Source organism: Hyperoodon ampullatus (genome assembly GCF_949752795.1).
Source record: "Hyperoodon ampullatus genome assembly, chromosome: 1".
Taxonomy (NCBI): domain Eukaryota; kingdom Metazoa; phylum Chordata; class Mammalia; order Artiodactyla; family Ziphiidae; genus Hyperoodon; species Hyperoodon ampullatus.
In genome coordinates this window covers 62,620,231-62,637,830 of record NC_136914.1, presented here as the reverse complement: position 1 = coordinate 62,637,830, position 17,600 = coordinate 62,620,231, and the positions used below count along the sequence as shown (strand labels likewise).

The 17,600-nt window shown below is 40.3% G+C and overlaps 1 protein-coding gene across 1 annotated transcript in view; it reads left to right on the top strand.

Moving 5' to 3' along the window:
* USP54 (ubiquitin specific peptidase 54) overlaps positions 1–17,600 on the top strand; it is a gene marked incomplete at both ends in the record, with an annotated part of 71,107 nt that overhangs the window by 34,838 nt on the left and 18,669 nt on the right. The window contains 7 exon segments of the mRNA XM_079718829.1: positions 274–444; positions 2,892–3,023; positions 3,193–3,573; positions 3,829–4,060; positions 4,988–5,121; positions 13,986–14,153; positions 16,625–16,744. Of these exon segments, the coding sequence (XP_079574955.1) occupies positions 274–444; positions 2,892–3,023; positions 3,193–3,573; positions 3,829–4,060; positions 4,988–5,121; positions 13,986–14,153; positions 16,625–16,744 (1,338 nt within the window).

Genomic DNA, 17,600 nt, shown 5'->3' with positions numbered 1-17,600 from the left:
ACTTTTCCCCCTGTAGGTTTTCTAAAAGCCCCACAGTTTTTCACAATGGCAGGCAAAGGGAGGGCTTCAGCAAGGTAGGGGCAGGAGTGGAAGGAATTGTGTGTCTGGGTTATCTGAAGTTGGGTGTTGGGAAGAACGGCTCTGGTATATCCTTCTCACCCTTCCATTTAGGAAGTTCTTACCTTGTGAACCTTTGTTACCATCCAGCTCTTCGCCCCCTCTCTATCACTGTCCTCTCTTTCTTCACCTTTGCATGTCTCCTCCTTCCCTCAGGGAGGGAGCCCTCCATCTCAAGTGATACTCGAACAGATTCCTCAACGGAGAGCTATCCCTACAAGCACTCCCACCATGAGTCTGTGGTCAGTCACTTCTCTTCTGATTCTCAGGGAACAGTCATCTATAATGTGGAGAACGATTCCACGTCTCAGAGCAGTCGGGACACAGGTAGGGACTTATACAGTGGACCCTGCTTGCCTGATTCAGTTCTGCATAGAGGGCCTCCCAAGAAAAAGAAACTGGGGCAAGTCAGAAATGTTTGTCAAGCAAAAGGGGAAGTGCACAGAACTTGGGTAATTGAGAGGGATGAAAGAAAGCAACTCACTTCTGAATGAATGATGATGTTCCTGTCAACAGCAGCCTATCAGTAAGGACAATTGTAATGTGATTATTTATTCTGAACTCTTTTTCTGAAGGCTTTTTTCCTGCTGTGCTCTTGATCCCTGTCATTCTCATAGTGCCCCATTAAACCTTGTGGTCTTGCACCTCATTTCCTTCTCATGCCAGGCTTTGTTTCAAAGCCCTGAAGGGCTTTGAGAGAAGGGGCATATTTATGGATGGGGAAACCTGCTCATCACCTTGCTGGGCTTCCTGAAGGACAGAGAAATAAAAGGATGGAAAGCTAGCCTGTTTGTTATTGTGAGTTCCATGCGGAGAACGTTCTTGAATTGTTCTATTAATCTACAGAAGATTGTGCCTGTGTCAGTGGAAGAAATCATTACAGGGCACAAAAGGAAGAACAGTAAGTGACTGACTGCTGAGATGAAAAGTTCATCACCTAAGGCATAGAACAGTGCCCACACTCTTAGAGACTTCAGAATTAGTGATCCCATGGCTTCAGATTGGTGGTTTACATCCTGTGCATGCCCTTTAAAAAGAAAGAGAGAGAGAATTTCAAACATATTCAAAAGCATACAGAATAGTATACAGCCCCTTCATGTACCCATCACCTAGTTTCAATAATTATAACTCAAGGTCAATCTAGTTTTATCTGTACCTCTGCCCACTTCCCCTACTCATGGATTATTTTGAAGCAAATCCCAGACATTATATCACCTTTTCCATAAATATTTTAGTATGTATCTCTAAAAGAATCATTTTTTAAATTAATAGCTTCTTAAAACCACTAAATAACCAATGAGCGTTCAAATATCCTATTATCTCATAAATGTCATATTTTTTAATGGTTGGTTTGTTTTTGACTCAGAATCCAAATGAGGTCTACACATTGTGATGGGTTAATAAGTCTTTTACATTTCCTTTAATCTGTAGGTTTTGCCTCTGTTTCTTCCTTTCTATTTATTGTTGAAGAACTAGGTAGTTTGTGCTGTAGTTTTCCCACATTTTAAATTTTGCTGATTGTGTCTGTATGGTAAACTGTAGCGTGTTTCTCTGTCCTCTATATTTTTTATAAATTGGTAGTTGGATCTAGTGGTTTGGTTGGATTCATGTTGGATTTCTTTTGGTGACTATTGCATAGATGACTACTGCAAAGTGTGATTTTTTTAGATTGTATTTCTGAAACTGTGAAACAGGGAGAAACCAAGTCACAGGATAAATAAGGAGAGTCAAGTTTTTTTAAGGGTTTGTGAATGGCTGGGGGTGGGGGAGCATGCCCATTGGTTTTTACATTTGTGGATTTAGTTGTTCCAACTGATAAGTCTTTCTTATGGGCCCAGAGATAGCAAATGATTAGATAAAAGCAATAAGAGATTGCGTTGGTAATTGAAAATATGTAGCCATATCATTGCATATCATACCAGAATATGTACAAGGATTTTCATAACTAACATATGAAAGCAAATTTCTGCTAGCTCTCAGATATTTGAGAACCCTAGGGGATTTCCTATAAGCCTATATTCCAATTTAATTCAGTTGCTTAATTCACCTTTGGCTTCCAGCAGCTTAGATGATTATATCCTTTAGAATCTGACCTTTGCTGTTGTCAGATCATACTTATACATTCACATACTGCGGGCGTGAAGTATGGCAAGTTACATAAAAGAGCCCAGATCTCCTGGGTTTCCCAGTGATTAGTATTGAGGAACTATGAAGTGTAATCTCTGGGCGAAGTCAAGTTTGGTAAAGCATGGGTTATGGCTGGGAATGGGAATTATTCAAAGTTCAGATGTCCTTTGGAATGATTCACATTTAAGGAATGTTTAGAACTGGGTCTTAAAGCCATATACAATCAGAGCTCTTGTGGGCAAAGACTGGGGCACCTAGGATAATACCAGATGTAATAAAAATTACACTTCACTCGGTATGTGTTGCTACCATGATATTCTTATATAATCTTTAAAACTTTTGCCTTTTAAAAACTACCAAGTAATGTGTCCATCTGGGTCACTGGGAAGGATTATGAGTGGGATCGAGATTGGTAATTGCTCAGGAGACATTGTAAAGTTGGAAGTTCCCACTAAATACTTGAGCTTTTCTGCCTTTATCTATTGAGAGATTCCTGCTACACTTAAATCACATAGTCGTGGTCTCTACAGCTTCCGATCCACTAAGTTTGTGGTACTGCCATGAATCCCAAAGGGAGAGTAGGTTCTCTGAAGGATGGAGGTCAGTCTCAGATACCAGCTTACCCCCATTTCCTTGTTTTTTTTCAGGACACCTGACTGATAGTGAATGTAATCAGAAACTCCCATCCAAGAAAGGGTCACTGATAGAGCGCAAGAGGAGCTCTGGCCGGGTCAGGAGGAAAGGCGATGAGCTTCAGGCCTCAGGGTACCACAGTGAAGGCAAGCCCCCCTGCATAGTTTCTCTTTCTTTATTCACTCTGTCACACTCACACTCCAACTGTGGCTTCTCCTGTCTGCTCAAAGGCCTTTCATTCTTTTTCGACTCTGGGGTCTGGGTGCCCATGATGACTTTAAACATTTACAGTTGTTTCATCCTTTGTGTTTTTAGGAGAAACACTGAAAGAGAAACAGGCTCCTAGGAATGCCTCCAAATCATCCAGCAGCACCAACAGGCTAAGGGATTTTAAAGAGACAGTCAGCAATATTATCCATAACAGACCATCCCTGGTTTCTCAGACCAACCTAGGATCTCCCTGTGGGGTCAGGGGAGGAGACCAGACTGACAAAAAACCTCCTCGGAACCTGCCTTTACACTCTCGTGACTGGGAAGTAGAGAGTACCAGCAGTGAGTCAAAATCCAGTTCTTCTAGCAAGTATCGTCCAACATGGAGACCCAAACGGGAGTCTCTCAATATTGACAGTATCTTTAGTAAGGACAGAAGGAAGCACGGTGGCTATACGCAGCTTAGCCCCTTTTCTGAGGATTCAGGTAAGGAGCTAATTAGGGAAGAATTGAGCTTTTGAATAAAGTTGTTTTTTGTATTTTTTAAAAAACCTGGGTTTTCTGGTAGACTTGGCAAGGTGCACTTTTACCTTGAAGGGTAAAAATTTTACCCTCATGGGTCGCCTTTTGGGGATATGAGTTCAGTGAATGAGTAGCTAGAGGGAAGGGTTAGTTATATCTTCATTTGAGGCAGGTGCTAAATCTACCTCCTTTTCCATACTTGTCGTTTCATTGGGATAGCTAAAGAATTTACACCAGATGAAATAAGCAAGCCACCTGCTTACGACATTAAGACTGGCAGACCAAGACCCCAGTACAAGATCTGGGGCCCATTACGGCCAGGCTGTCACCTTTTAGAGCAGCACCCTCGCCTAATCCAGCGAATGGAATCTGGCTATGAGAGCAGTGAGAGGAACAGCAGCAGCCCTGTCAGCCTGGATGCAGCCCTGCCTGAGAGCTCGAATGTCTGCAGGTATTGTTTGGCCTTTGAATAGCTGCATTGTCCCTTGCCGAAATGTGAGCCACCAAGAGGCTTTTTAACCCAGACAAGAGAAGAGATGGACTTTGTTACCGTCTTGTGGGCAAGCAAAATGTGCTCGATCAACTTTTTATGGCAACAGTACCCTCTGCTGGGAGAACCAGCAAAGACATTTGAGAAAGGAGAGGCAACTTTTAAAGTATTATGTATAAAATAATTGTTTAGTAAATAACTTTTATTGAAAGAATGAGTTAGTGAACCAAAACTTACATAGTTCTACGATCAGAGAGAAAACCCAATTTTTATTTATTCTTGCCTTTTATATTAGGCTTTTTTTTAAAGATCACTGGGGATTCTGTGTCTTATGAAGCCAGTGATATTCATAATTCCATAAGATAATGATGACAGTTTAATAGTGGTCATTGCACCCTGTCCATAGGGCCCATTTGCTTTATAAATTTCAGATCTCCATATATTGTTTTTACTGAGTTACCTCAGAGACAAGTTTCCTAACAGTATAGCTTGGAAAGGAGTGATATCTTCTGTAAGAGTGATAACCATATCCTCATACTTTCCCACTGCTCTTCCCTGACCTCAGACTCTGTTTAGTTTTACACATGAGAAGATGCTACAATAGTATAAGAAAGAGGAAGGCAATCCATATGAGAGCATTTGTTTATTAATTCACTAAATAAGTTTTGTGCCAGACACTGCTAGATGCACAAAATGTGAATGAGGTGAGATAAGATGGGGGAACGAGTGGGTATTTCAATTTTCAGAAGTAGTTTTGCAGATATTTTAATTATATTAATTCGATGTTTGGGGTTTTTGTTGTAGTTTTTGGAGGGAATTTAGTCCTAGGAATGTTGCTAGTTATCAGCCTTCTGATGCTTTCACTAGACTCTGGTTTCTGTTTTGAAGGGATACAAGTGCTAAGAGATCATCTGGGTTGGCCCCTTCCTGGCGTCACATCCCAAAGTCTCACAGTAGTAGCATCCTGGAGGCAGACTCCACAGTATCCAGGAGTGGCTGGACAAAGAATCAGCCCCTCTCAGGTAAGCGCAAGGACGTTGGATTTGGAGAACTGGATTTTACTGCCAGTTCTATTTGGGAAACAGCCTAACCTGAGCACATTTGAAATTAGAGGACAATTGTACTTTGTTCCATCAGAATGTAAATGTGAAGACATTTGATCTGCTCCCTCTCTGGATTTATCTTTTTTGTTGTTGTTCTCTATCATGGCTTGCCTGCTTGCTCCTTTCCACCTTGGAGAGAGCCCTGGAGGGGCAAGACGGAACAGAAATATGGTGAACAGTATCAGTAGCACCTGCTTTCCTCAGAAGAATAACTCCTAGGGCTTTCCTTGGTATAGAGGCATTCTTGTGGGAGTGGATTTTTTATTGTTTAGTACTATGAATTGAGATAACAAGGGGGACATGTAGGCTATGGGCAAAACTGGGAAATAAGCAGGTCAGAACTACCCTTACCCCTGCCTCTATATCCTGTCTAGTATCCCTGCTTTGTTTTTCCTTCTTGAATGTGCCTGTGTCCCTCCTTCTCAAAACAAGCTTTAAAGGAATGATCTAACTCTTTTACACTAGATGTTTGTGACTGAGAATAGTTTAAAGTATGCTTTCTCTAAGACAAACTAGCATTTTAACAAGTCAAAGCCTGAAGATAAAGGGATATTGGAATTTCAGGTATGAGACACCAAGCATAGACATTTGAGGTAGTCATAGGTTTTATATCCTTTTTACATTCTTCTCACAACATACATACATACTTACAGTGCATATTCAAATAAGTAAAATAAATCCTTTACTTACTCACAGCTGAAAATTGAGGTGGTAACTATGTAGTCTCCCGAATATGGAGACTTTTTGTGATGCTTGAAGGAAGGTGGTGAGTATTCAGTATTGTTTAGTCGGCTGAGGAGTTCTTGGGTCCGTTTGTCTAACTTAGAAATCAACCTTCTCTGAAAGATGTGTTTCACCCCCTTTTTTTCTGGTATGTTAGATCAATTGGGAGTAGGGTGTGTGGGCCGAAACCTAACTATGGTATGGTTTACTGAGCTTCTGAATATAGATATGTGGCCAGCTCACTAGGGAGACGAGGACAGAATATTATGTGCCAACCTGTAGAGATGACACGAAGAACATTACTAGTCTGACCACCAGTTCTCTTAATGGCCACTGAAAGTTCTTAAAGGTGGCTGGAAGGGTGATATGCAGCAGGAATAAAAAGGCATGAACTCTTTTAGGTATGAGTGCCATAGGTTGCTAACATCTGGCAGAGCAGAACAATGCCTGTAGAAGCAGATATCTCTGAAATCCTGGGCTAGAGTAGGTTATAGTTAGAAACCCATGGAAGAGATTCATTCTTCCTAATGAAATTATAGGTTTGGTTTATTTCCCACATTTTAATTTATCTCATATTGACTAACATTGCTTTGAGAAACTTGTGCTCTTCCATGAGCCTGTTCCCCCTTCTCTTTCCTTCGATAGCCAGTAGCTTTTCAGCACACTAAAGACTGAGTCTCATGATTTCACTGATAGCCCTAATTCTAGATTAGCTGGATAGAATTCACCAACTGGATTCCTCAACTGGTAAAAGATATTTGGCAAGGAGTTAGAATCAATTCCTCACACAACATACACCCCACCATCCTCTTTGTATAGTAAACCCTATTTTTTTTATCCGGTGACACTGACCACCCTTTTAAAAAATTACGGAAGTAAATGTTAGCCCAACAATTCAGTAACTTGCCCATTGCCTCTTCAAACTGAAGGAACTACTGTTATCATTATGGCATGTATCTTTCTACATCTCTTTCTGTGCTTTCTATTCTATGTACAAGTACATAGATAAGTTTTTTTATTTATACATCTTTATTGGGGTATAATTGCTTCACAATGCTGTGCTAGTTTCTGTTGTACAACAAAGTGAATCAACCATATGCATACATATATTCCCATATCCCCTCCCTTTTGAGCCTCCCTCCCACCCTCTTTATCCTACCTCTCTAGGTCATCGCAAATCACCGAGCTGATCTCCCAGTGCTATGCTGCTGCTTCCCACTAGCTATCTATTTTACATTTGGTAGTGTATATGTGTCCATGCCACTCTCTCACTTTGTCCCAGCTTACCCTTCCCTCATCAGTACCATTTTTTTAGATTCCATATACATGCGTTCGCATATGATATTTGTTTTTCTCTTTCTGACTTACTTCACTCTGTATGACAAACTCTAGGTCCATCCACCTCCCTACAAATAACTCAATTTCATTTCTTTCTATGGCAGAGTAATATTCCATTGTATATATGTGCCACATCTTCTTTATCCATTCATCTGTCAATGGACATTTAGGCTGCTTCCATGTCCTGACTGTAGTAAATATTGCTGCAGTGAACTTTGTGGTACATGTCTCTTTCTGAATTATGGTTTTCTCAGGGTATATGCCCAGTAGTGGGATTGCTGGGTCATATGGTAGTTCTATTTTTGGTTTTTTTAGGGAACCTCCATACTGTTTTCCATAGTGGCTGTATCAATTTACATTTCCACCAACGGTGCAGGAGGGTTCCCTTTTCACCACACCCTCCTCTCCAGCATTTATTGTTTCTATATTTTTGATAATGGCCATTCTGACTGGTATGAGGTGATACCTCATTGTAGTTTTGATTTGCATTTCTCTAATAATTAGTGATGTTGAGCATCTTTTCATGTGCCTCTTGGCCATCTGTATATCTCCTTTGGTGAAATGTCTGCTTAGGTCTTCTGCCCATTTTTAATTGGGTTGTTTGTTTTTTTGATATTGAGCTCCATGAGCTGTTTGTATATTTTGGAGATTAATCCTTTGTCAGTTGCTTTGTTTGCAAATATTTTCTCCCATTCTGAAGGTTGTCTTTTCATCTTGTTTATGGTTTCCTTTGCTGTGCAAAAGGTTTTAAGTTTCATTAGGTCCCATTTGTTTATTTTTGTTTTTATTTTCATTACTCTAGGAGATCGGTCAAAAAAGATCTTGCTGTGGTTCATGTCAAAGAGTGTTTTTCCTGTGTTTTCCTCTAAGAGTTTTATAGTGTCTGGTCTTACATTTAGGTCTTTAATCCATTTGGAGTTTATTTTTGTGTATGGTGTTAGGTAGTGTTCTAATTCCATTCATTTACATGTAGCTGTCCAGTTTTCCCAGCACCACTTATTGAAGAGGCTGTCTTTTCTTCATTGTATATTCTTGCCTCCTTTGTCATAAATTAGGTGACCACATGTGTGTGGGTTTATCTCTGGGCTTTCTATCCTGTTCCACTGATCTATATTTTTGTTTCTGTACCAGTACCATACTATCTTGATTACTGTAGCTTTGTAGAATAGTTTGAAGTCAGGGAGCCTGATTCCTCCAGCTCCATTTTTCTTTCTCAAGATTGCTTTATCTATTCAGGGTCTTTTGTGTTTCCATACAAATTGTGCAACTTTTTGTTCTAGTTCTGTGAAAAATGCCATTGGTAGTTTGATAGGGATTGCACTGAATCTGTAGATTGCTTTGGGTAGTATAGTCATTTTCACAATGTTGATTCTTCCAATCCAAGAACATGGTATATTTCTCCATCTGTTTATGTCATCTTTGATTTCTTTCATCAGTGGTTTTTTTTTTTTTTTTTTTTTTTTTTTTTTTTTTTTTGCGTTATGTGGGCCTCTCACTGTTGTGGCCTCTCCCATTGCGGAGCACAGGCTCCGGACGCACAGGCCCAGCGGCCATGGCTCACGGGCCCAGCCGCTCCGCGGCATGTGGGATCTTCCCAGACTGGGGCACGAACCCGTGTCCCCTGCATCGGCAGGCGGACTCTCAACCACTGCGCCACCAGGGAAGCCCTCATCAGTGTTTTATAGTTTTCTGAGTACAAGTCTTTTGCCTCCTTAGGTAGGTTTATTCCTAGGTATTTTATTCTTTTTGTTGCAATGGTAAATGGGATTGTTTCCTTAATTTCTCTTTCTGATTTTTCATTGTTAGTGTATGGGAATGCCAGAGATTTCTGTGCATTAATTTTGTATCCTGCAACCTTACCAAATTCATAGATTAGTTCTAGTAGTTTTCTGGTGGCATCTTTAGGGTTTTCTATGTATAGTATCATGTCATCTGCAAACAGTGACAGTTTTACTTCTTCTTTTCCAATTTGTATTCCTTTTATTTCTTTTTCTTCTCTGATTGCTGTGGCTAGGACTTCCAAAACTACGTTGAATAAGAGTGGCAACAGTGGACATCTTTGTCTTGTTTCTGATCTTAGTGGAAATGAGTATGATGTTTGCTGTGGGTTTGTCATATATGGCCTTTATTATGTTGAGGTAGTTTCCCTCTATGCCCATTTTCTGGGGAGTTTTTATCATAAATGGGTGTTGACTTTTGTAAAAAGCTTTTTCTACATCTATTGAGATGATCATATGGTTTTTATTCCTTAATTTGTTAATATGGTGTATCACATTGAATGATTTGCGTATATTGAAGAATCCTTGCATTCCTGGGATAAATTCCACTTGATTATGGTTGATGATCCTTTTAATATGTTGTTGGATTCTATTTGCTAGTATTTTGTTCAGGAGTTTTACATCTGTGTTCTTCAGTGATATTGGTCTATAATTTTCTTTTATTGTGATATTTTTTTCTGCTTTTGGTATCAGGGTGGTGGTGGCTTTGTAGAACGAATTTGGGAGTGTTCCTCCCTCTGCATTTTTTGGAAGAGTTTGAGAAGAATGGGTGTTAGCTCTTCTCTAAATGTTTGATAGAATTCACCTGTGCCTGGACTTTTGTTTGTTGGAAGATTTTTAATTACAGTTTCAATTTCATTACTTGTGATAGGTCTGTTATTATTTTCTAATTCTTCTTGGTTCAGTCTGGAAAATTGTACCTTACCAAGAATTTGTCCATTTCTTCATGGTTGTCCATTTTATTGGCATATAGTTGTTTGTAGTAGTCTCTTATAATCCTTTGTATTTCTGCGGTGTCAAGTTGTGATTTCTCCTTTTTCATTTTTAATTTTATTGATTTGCATCCTCTCCCTTTTTTCTTGATTAGTCTGGCTAAGGGTTTATCAATTTTGTTTATCTTCTCAAGGAACCAACTTTTAGTTTTATTGATCTTTGCTATTGTTTTCTTCATTTCTATTTCATTTATTTCTTCTCTGATCTTTATGATTTCCTTCCTTCTACTGACTTTAGGTTTTCTTTTTTCTTCTTTCTCTAGTTGCTTTAGGTGTAGGGTTAGATTGTTTATCTGAGATTTTTCTTGTTTCTTGAGGTGACATTGAATTGCTATAAACTTCCCTCTTAGAACTGCTTTTGCTGTGTCCCATAGGTTTTGGGTCATTGTGTTTTCATTGTCATTTGTTTCTATGTATTTTTTAGTTTCTTCTTTGATTCTTCAGTGATCTCTTGGTTATTTAGTAGCACACTGTTTAGCCTCCATGTATTTGTGTTTTTTACAATATTTTTCTGTAATTGATTTCCAATCTCATAACATTGTGGTCAAAAAAGATGCTTGGTACAATTTCAGTTTTCTTAAATTTTCCAAGGCTTGATTTGTGACCCAAGATGTGATCTATCCTGGAGAATGTTCAGTGTGCACTTGAGAAGAAAGTGCATTCTGCCACTTTCAGGTGGAATGTTCTATAAATATCAATTAAATCTATCTGGTCTGTTGTGTCATTTAAAGCTTGTGTTTCCTTATTTATTTTCTGTTTGGATGATCTGTCCATTGGTGTAAGTGGGGTGTTAAAGTCCCCTACTATTATTGTGTTACTGTCAATTTCCCCATTCATGGTTGTTAGCATTTGCCTTTTGTATTGAGGTGCTCCTATGTTGGGCGCATAAACATTTATAATTGTTATATCTTCTTCTTGGATTGATCCTTTGATCATTATGTAATGTCCTTCCTTATCTCTTGTAACAGTCTTTATTTTAAAGTCTATTTTATCTGATACGAGTATTGCTACTCTAGCTTTCTTTTGATTTCCATTTGCATGGAATATCTTTTTCCATCCCTTCACTTTCAGTCTGTATGTGTCCCTAAGTCTGAAGTGGGTCTCTTGTAGACAGCTCATAATGGGTCTTGTTTTTGTATCCATTCAGCCAGTCTGTGTCTTTTGGTTGGGGCATTTAATCCATTTACATTGAAGGTTATTATTGATATGTATGTTCCTATTACCATTTTCTTAATTGTTTTGAGTTTGTTTTTATGGGTCTTTTTCTTCTCTTGTGTTTCCTGCCTAGAGAAGTTCCCTTTAGCATTTGTTGTAAAGCTGGTTTGGTGGTGCTGAATTCTCTTAGCTTTTGCTTGTCTGAAAAGCTTTTGATTTCTCCCTTGAATCTGAATGAGATCCTTGCTGGGTAATCTTGGTTGTAGGTTATTCTCTTTTATCACTTTAAGTATATCCTGCCAGTCCCGTCTGGCCTGCAGAGTTTCTGCTGAAAAATCAGCTGAAAAATCCCTTATGGGAATTCCTTTGTATGTTATTTTTTGCTTTTCCCTTCCTGTTTTTAATATTTTTTCTTTGCATTTAATTTTTGTTAGTTTGATTAATATGTGTCTTAGTGTGGTTCTCCTAGTATTTATCTTGTATGGGACTCTCTGCAGTTCCTGGACTTGGGTGACTATTTCCTTTCCCATGTTAGGAAAGTTTTCCACTATAATCTCTTCAAAAATATTTTCTCAGACCCTTCTTTTTTTCTTCTGGGACCCCTACAATTTGAATGTTGGTACGTTTAGTGTTGTGCCAGATGTCTCTGAGATTGTCTTCTATTCTTTTCATTATTTTTTCTTTATTCTGCTCCTCGGCAGTTATTTCCACCATTCTGTCTTCCAGCTCACTTACTCGTTCTTCTGCCTCAGTTATTCTGTTATTGATTCCTTCTAGCGTATTTTTCATTTCACTTATTGTGTTGTTCACCTCTGTTTGTTTGTTCTTTAGTTCTTCTAGGTCTTTGTTAAATATTTCTTGTATTTTCTCAATCCATACCTCCATTCTATTTCCAAGATTCTGGATCATCTTTACTATCATTTCTCTGAATTCTTTTTCAGGTAGATTGCCTATTTCCTCTTCATTTATTTGGTCTTTTAGGTTTTTACCTTGCTCCTTCATCTGTGACATATTTTTTTGCTGGCTCTTTTTTTTTTTAATGAGTGGGATTGTGTTCCTGTCTTACTGGTTGTTTGGCCTGAGGCTTCCAGCACTGGAGTTTGTGGGCTCTTGGGTAGATCTGGGTCTTGGTGCTGAGATGAGGACCTCCGGGAGACCTCACTCCAATGAATATTCCCTGGGGTCTGAGCTGCTCTGTTAGTGCAGTGGTTCGGATTCAGAGTTTCCACCACAGGAGCTTGGGCCCAGCCCCCAGTTTGTGAATCAAGATGCCGCAAGCTGTGTGGGGTGGCAAAAAATGAAACAGAAAAATAACAAAGAGTAAAAAATAAAATTAGACTAGGAAACTAACAGATATGTTAGAAAGAAAATAAAAATAAAAGTATAGATGAAACAACAACCAGAAGGTAAAACGGAACCACAATAGTAAAAAAGAGGAGGGGAAAAAAGGAAAAAAAAGGTGGAAAAGGCCTTGGCTGTGGGGGCAGGGCTTAGGCATGGGTGGGGTTTAGGTGGTGGGCGGGGCCTATGCCTAGGACGCACAGGGCTGGAAAAGGCCATGGGTGGGGGGTGGGACCTAGGCTCAACACAACAGAAGGGGTCCAGGAGTGCCTCTGATCTTGGGGGGCAGGGGACCCAGCCTGGGAGCCCAGCAGGCTTCCCAGCCCAAGTGGGCAGGGCACACTCCCTCTGTGACTCTCCTGTTCCTCCGTCCTGGAGGGCCCCTCCATCCCACCTGCCTCTCCTGTTCTCCTCCAGCCTCCCTCCTTTACCCGTAGAACCAATGTAATAGAAGGGGCCTCTTGAGGGCGTAGGACTGGGCCGAGAGCTGGGCAGGTTTCCCAGGCCAATTGGGCAGGGGAAACACCAGGCGTGCTCCCCCTGATCGAGCCCCCGAGGCTCCCTCTAGGCATGGAAACCCCTCCCTGCTCCCAGCCACCCCTTGGGGGTGCAGGTCCTGTCCTACCTCCACTTCTCCTCCCCCCTTAGTCCCCCACCGTCCTACCGGGTCGCTTGGGGGTTCCTCCTGTCTCCTTGGGCATCGAGGTCCCCCACCAGCATCTGGCAGGTGCCCTAGTTGTCCATAGATAAGTTTATTACTAGCATTTAAAAATAAATAAAAGGGAGTCATACTATAGATATTATTCTGTCACTTGATTTTTCACTTAATATATCATGGACATCCTTTTAGACCTGTTTGGTTCCATCTGTGAACACTGAAAAAATTAAATTTTTACTACTATCAGTGTTTTCCAAACTCATTAAAAAGGTGGTGGAAATTAAGAGGGAGAAATTGACTTGTTTGAAGCTTCCTGGTGAGTCACTGGTAGCACGTGGTAGAGAATGCTAATAGTTAAAAGCACAGATTATGAATTTAACCTATTTGACTTTAATTCAGCCTTACCATTTTCCATTTTTGTTACCTTGGGTAAGTTATTTATCATCTTTGTGACTCAGTTTCTTCATTCTTAAAATGTGGGCAATAATAGTATCTACCTCATATATTATTGTGAGAATTAAATAACATGTAAAAGTGCTTACAGCTATGCCTGTCATGTAGTAAATACTCAACAAATGTTAGTTGTCATGTTGTTATAAAGCACCCAATAAATATTATTATTATTCATGGCCTAGGTATCATCCTGAATCTGAAATGGAAAGCACTATGCAAATATGAACTCCAAACTGAAGCCAAGAGTTCCAAAGGAAAAGCAGTGCGGTGGCCATAAATACAGCAAGTGCTTAGTCTTGGTTATGGAAATGTGGCGACTTCTCTTCTCCCTTGCTTGTATTCCAGGTGGGGAGATATCTTCCAAAACTGAACTGGATGAATTGCAGGAAGAGGTGGCCAGAAGGGCCCAGGAACAGGAACTTCAAAGGAAACGAGAGAAGGAATTAGAGGCAGCTAAAGGGTTTAACCCTCATCCCAGCCGCTTCATGGACTTAGATGAACTGCAGAATCAGGGTAATTGTTGTGAGCATTAGGTTGTGGGTGATGGGGACAGAGAAAGCTGGGAGGACAAAAGTATTCAAGCTCATAAATTCTGTCTTCTCTTTAGCCAAGTTATATTTTATCTTAATTCAGCCATTTCAGTGAGAGCTAGTTAAAGTAGGAGGTGACAGGCCTATTGGTTAGAGACAGGCACTGATTTGGGGCCCATTTATTAAAAGCTTGTAGATTAGAGATAGTATATTGTTCATGAAAAATATTTCTGATGAACAGCTATATAAGGTGTAAATTAAACTACTCACAATTCAGAAGCAGCAGAAAAAGGCAGTGAGTGAGCCACACTGACAGTGAGGGGAATTCTTCTCGCTCAGCAGAAATATGCCCTTGAGATTTCCTACCTGGAGCTTCGGGGAAGTGGATCTACCAAACAGTTTCTAAGAACACAGAGCCTGATTTCCTTTTGATCATCTGATGATTCATATCCCAATCTCACACGATTTTCATGGACTTTATTTCAGCTTCTCCAGCTGTCCCCCATTAGTTACGTTTTTCCCCTTCAATTGCTTTAGGACATCACTTTGTACCAGCAGAGACTAGCCTTCAAAATAAGAATTCAAAAAGGCTGAGGTATCTATTTTAAATAGGCCCTGAAACCTATATCTCTGTTTTTCTATGAAATGAATTTATTATTCGGAACCTCCAGATGCAACAAATTGTGCTAAAGTAGTGTAAAGAATAGGAGCTGATGCTGTTTTGGGTGGCTGCTTTCTTTTGATAACTTCTTTCTTCTTATCAACACTTAGGAAAACTTCCTGGGCTTATTTGGGGGCTACTTTTCTCTTCTAATCCTACTGTCTTTTGATTCAAGGCAATTGTTGCTTTATATTTTCCAAGGCATTGTATTTGTCTCAAAATTAGATTACCATTCCTAATTTCTTAGATGTCCCTATGTTTCGATAGTTTTTTCTTCCTTTTTGTCCTCAAGCTATATCACATTGGTGTCTCAGGTTCATATTGCTTCTGAAAGAGGGGTTTGTCATCTTGCTCCCTTGCCTTTCTCCCTGCTCTGTCAGTTGGGTAGTACCTTAGAGTTGAGAGTGGATCCCTCTGGCTGTATTTTCATTGTCAGTTCTCCATACACTTTGATTTAGAGCAAGGAGTGGAGTGCTAAGATTCTGGAGGATAAGAATTAAAATTTAGTACAATCATTGACCAACTATAGTTTGCCTATATCTCTGTAGAGAACTTTTTTTGTTTTAATTGCTCTAGCCACCACCTCTGATTGTAAAGGTTGTATAGATTCAACTGATTTCAGATATAATGAGAAAACTTCAGGCCTGAGTACCCCCTACCCCAGGGACCATACCTCTAGCGGTGGAGTAGAACCCAAATGTCAAGTTCTTCAGAACCAACTTGTTACTTCTACTTCCTTCTCATTGTTCTCCGAAGCTATTGGTGAATTAGGGAATGAATGTTAGGGGTATGGAAGAACTTTTCTTACCATGTCCAGCTGGAGGTTAATGGAGGATGGGTGCATTATGGGTGAAATGATTTTTTTTTCCTGTGAGCTTGTGAAAACTCACCATTAATCCCATTGCAGGTGAACTTGGGTTACAGCTTACTACTAATTTATGGTTATGAGTGAGTAAAAGGCAAGGGGATATATAAACTTGAGAATTCTTTTACAAAAGTTGCCCTTACAATACTTTCTTGCTTTTCATGTGACACTGTCCCTAGACTCTCCTGCACCTGCTTTGGCACACATTCACTTTCAGGGGAGGAAGCAACATCTTATGCTCACTGCAAGGGAAGGTGACTTTTTTACAGTAGGTTTGGTGAGCAAGGGCATGATAGAAGTAAATACTTAGCAGTGCTGATGAAAGGTATGTGTGTGCAAACCAAGAACAAGGGCATTTCCACTGGCCTGGTAGATACATTGAAGTTAGGAACCATAGAACACCTGTGCCCAAGAGGGGTATTGATTTTCCAGGTGCAGGTGGTACAGAGAAAACTATGAATTAATGTAGGAAAGAAGTATTACAGATGGCTTTTCACAGAGTGCCGAAGCCACTTTTGCCTTAACACAGCAGTGGAGGTCTCAGTGGAGATCTGGGGCATTGAACACAGGTTGCCAAGATGTATCTTGTCGCACTGTGGAGAAGCATGTCAGTTCCAGGCATAAGAGCCCACCCTTCTATTATAGATAGTACTTTGTTCTTTCGTTGAGGGCCTCCCTAAGAAGTCTTGGAGTTGGAATATGTGGTGGACAATGACATGCCCCTCTTTCATGGCTTTGGTAAAGTCTCAGCTAAGGCAAAAATGGACGTCCTACGTGTTTCAGAGAATTCTTAATAGTAATGGTCAGTTGGAGTAAGGGTGGACCAGAGGCTCAGCAGCAAGGATCTATGTGCACTGAAGGGAAAAATCAGTACATAGGAAAAGTTGGAACAGATTGTTATGAAAATGAAAAGTGCTGGCCCTTTCAGGGAGGAGTGACGGCTTTGAGAGGTCCCTACAAGAGGCAGATTCAGTGTTTGAAGAGTCGCTGCATCTGGAACAGAAGGGAGACTGTGCTGCTGCTTTGGCTCTCTGTAACGAAGCTATCTGTAAGTAACTTTAGCTATGGCTATGGCACTTTTGACTAACTTCACAATAGGTATTATTAGTGTCGTCACTCAGATAAGATAAAAACAGCTTTTAAGTCTCCTCACTCTCACTCCCCCCAAACTGAGGCACTTTAGCTATCTTTTGCCCTTCAGATTTCTAAATGTGCTAGGCGTTGTCACTGTGGCCTATGGATATTTACTGGAAAAACCTCAGCAGGAGTCTACAAATGAACTATCCAGCTAGACCTACCTTCTAATCCCAAAATAAAGTTAGATCTCAGATGTGAGGTTAGTCTGCTCTTTCTCTAGTTACTGACTAGTGAGGTGGAGCTTAGGGCAGGAAGAAATGAATAAATTGACTGTGACTTCCCAGGCCTGTGACTTTGTATTGCGTATTTGATTTTTTATGTTTCTCCCCTGCCTTCCTGCTATGCTGCACCATAAGGTTACAGCAAGGGACTAAGGCTTAGAATTTGTTTCTGGTTCTTTAATGTGACCCACAAGAAACTGTGTTCTATAAAGACAGATGCAGGTTTGGATCTTATTTCTGCTGTTGGCCATCGGGAAGGGGGAGATGGGAGCAGAGAATGGAGACCAGAGTCGTTCAGGTCAGTTGCAAAGGACAATGAGAGTGGCAACGTCTAAGATGGAAGCACCAGTTTATCTTCCTGACTCATTTTAGTTTAGCTTTTTGTTTGTTTTTTAAATTTGAATTAACCTGTTTGGCCTCCATGGCTTCCATGAATGTTCCTTATAGCCAGAGGCAGCTCTGTGCCCTGGACAGCATATGCATGGTCCACGCCTTGTATTCCTGCTGCATATTTTGAGTTTTACTGCATATCTTTGCTCATTTTTG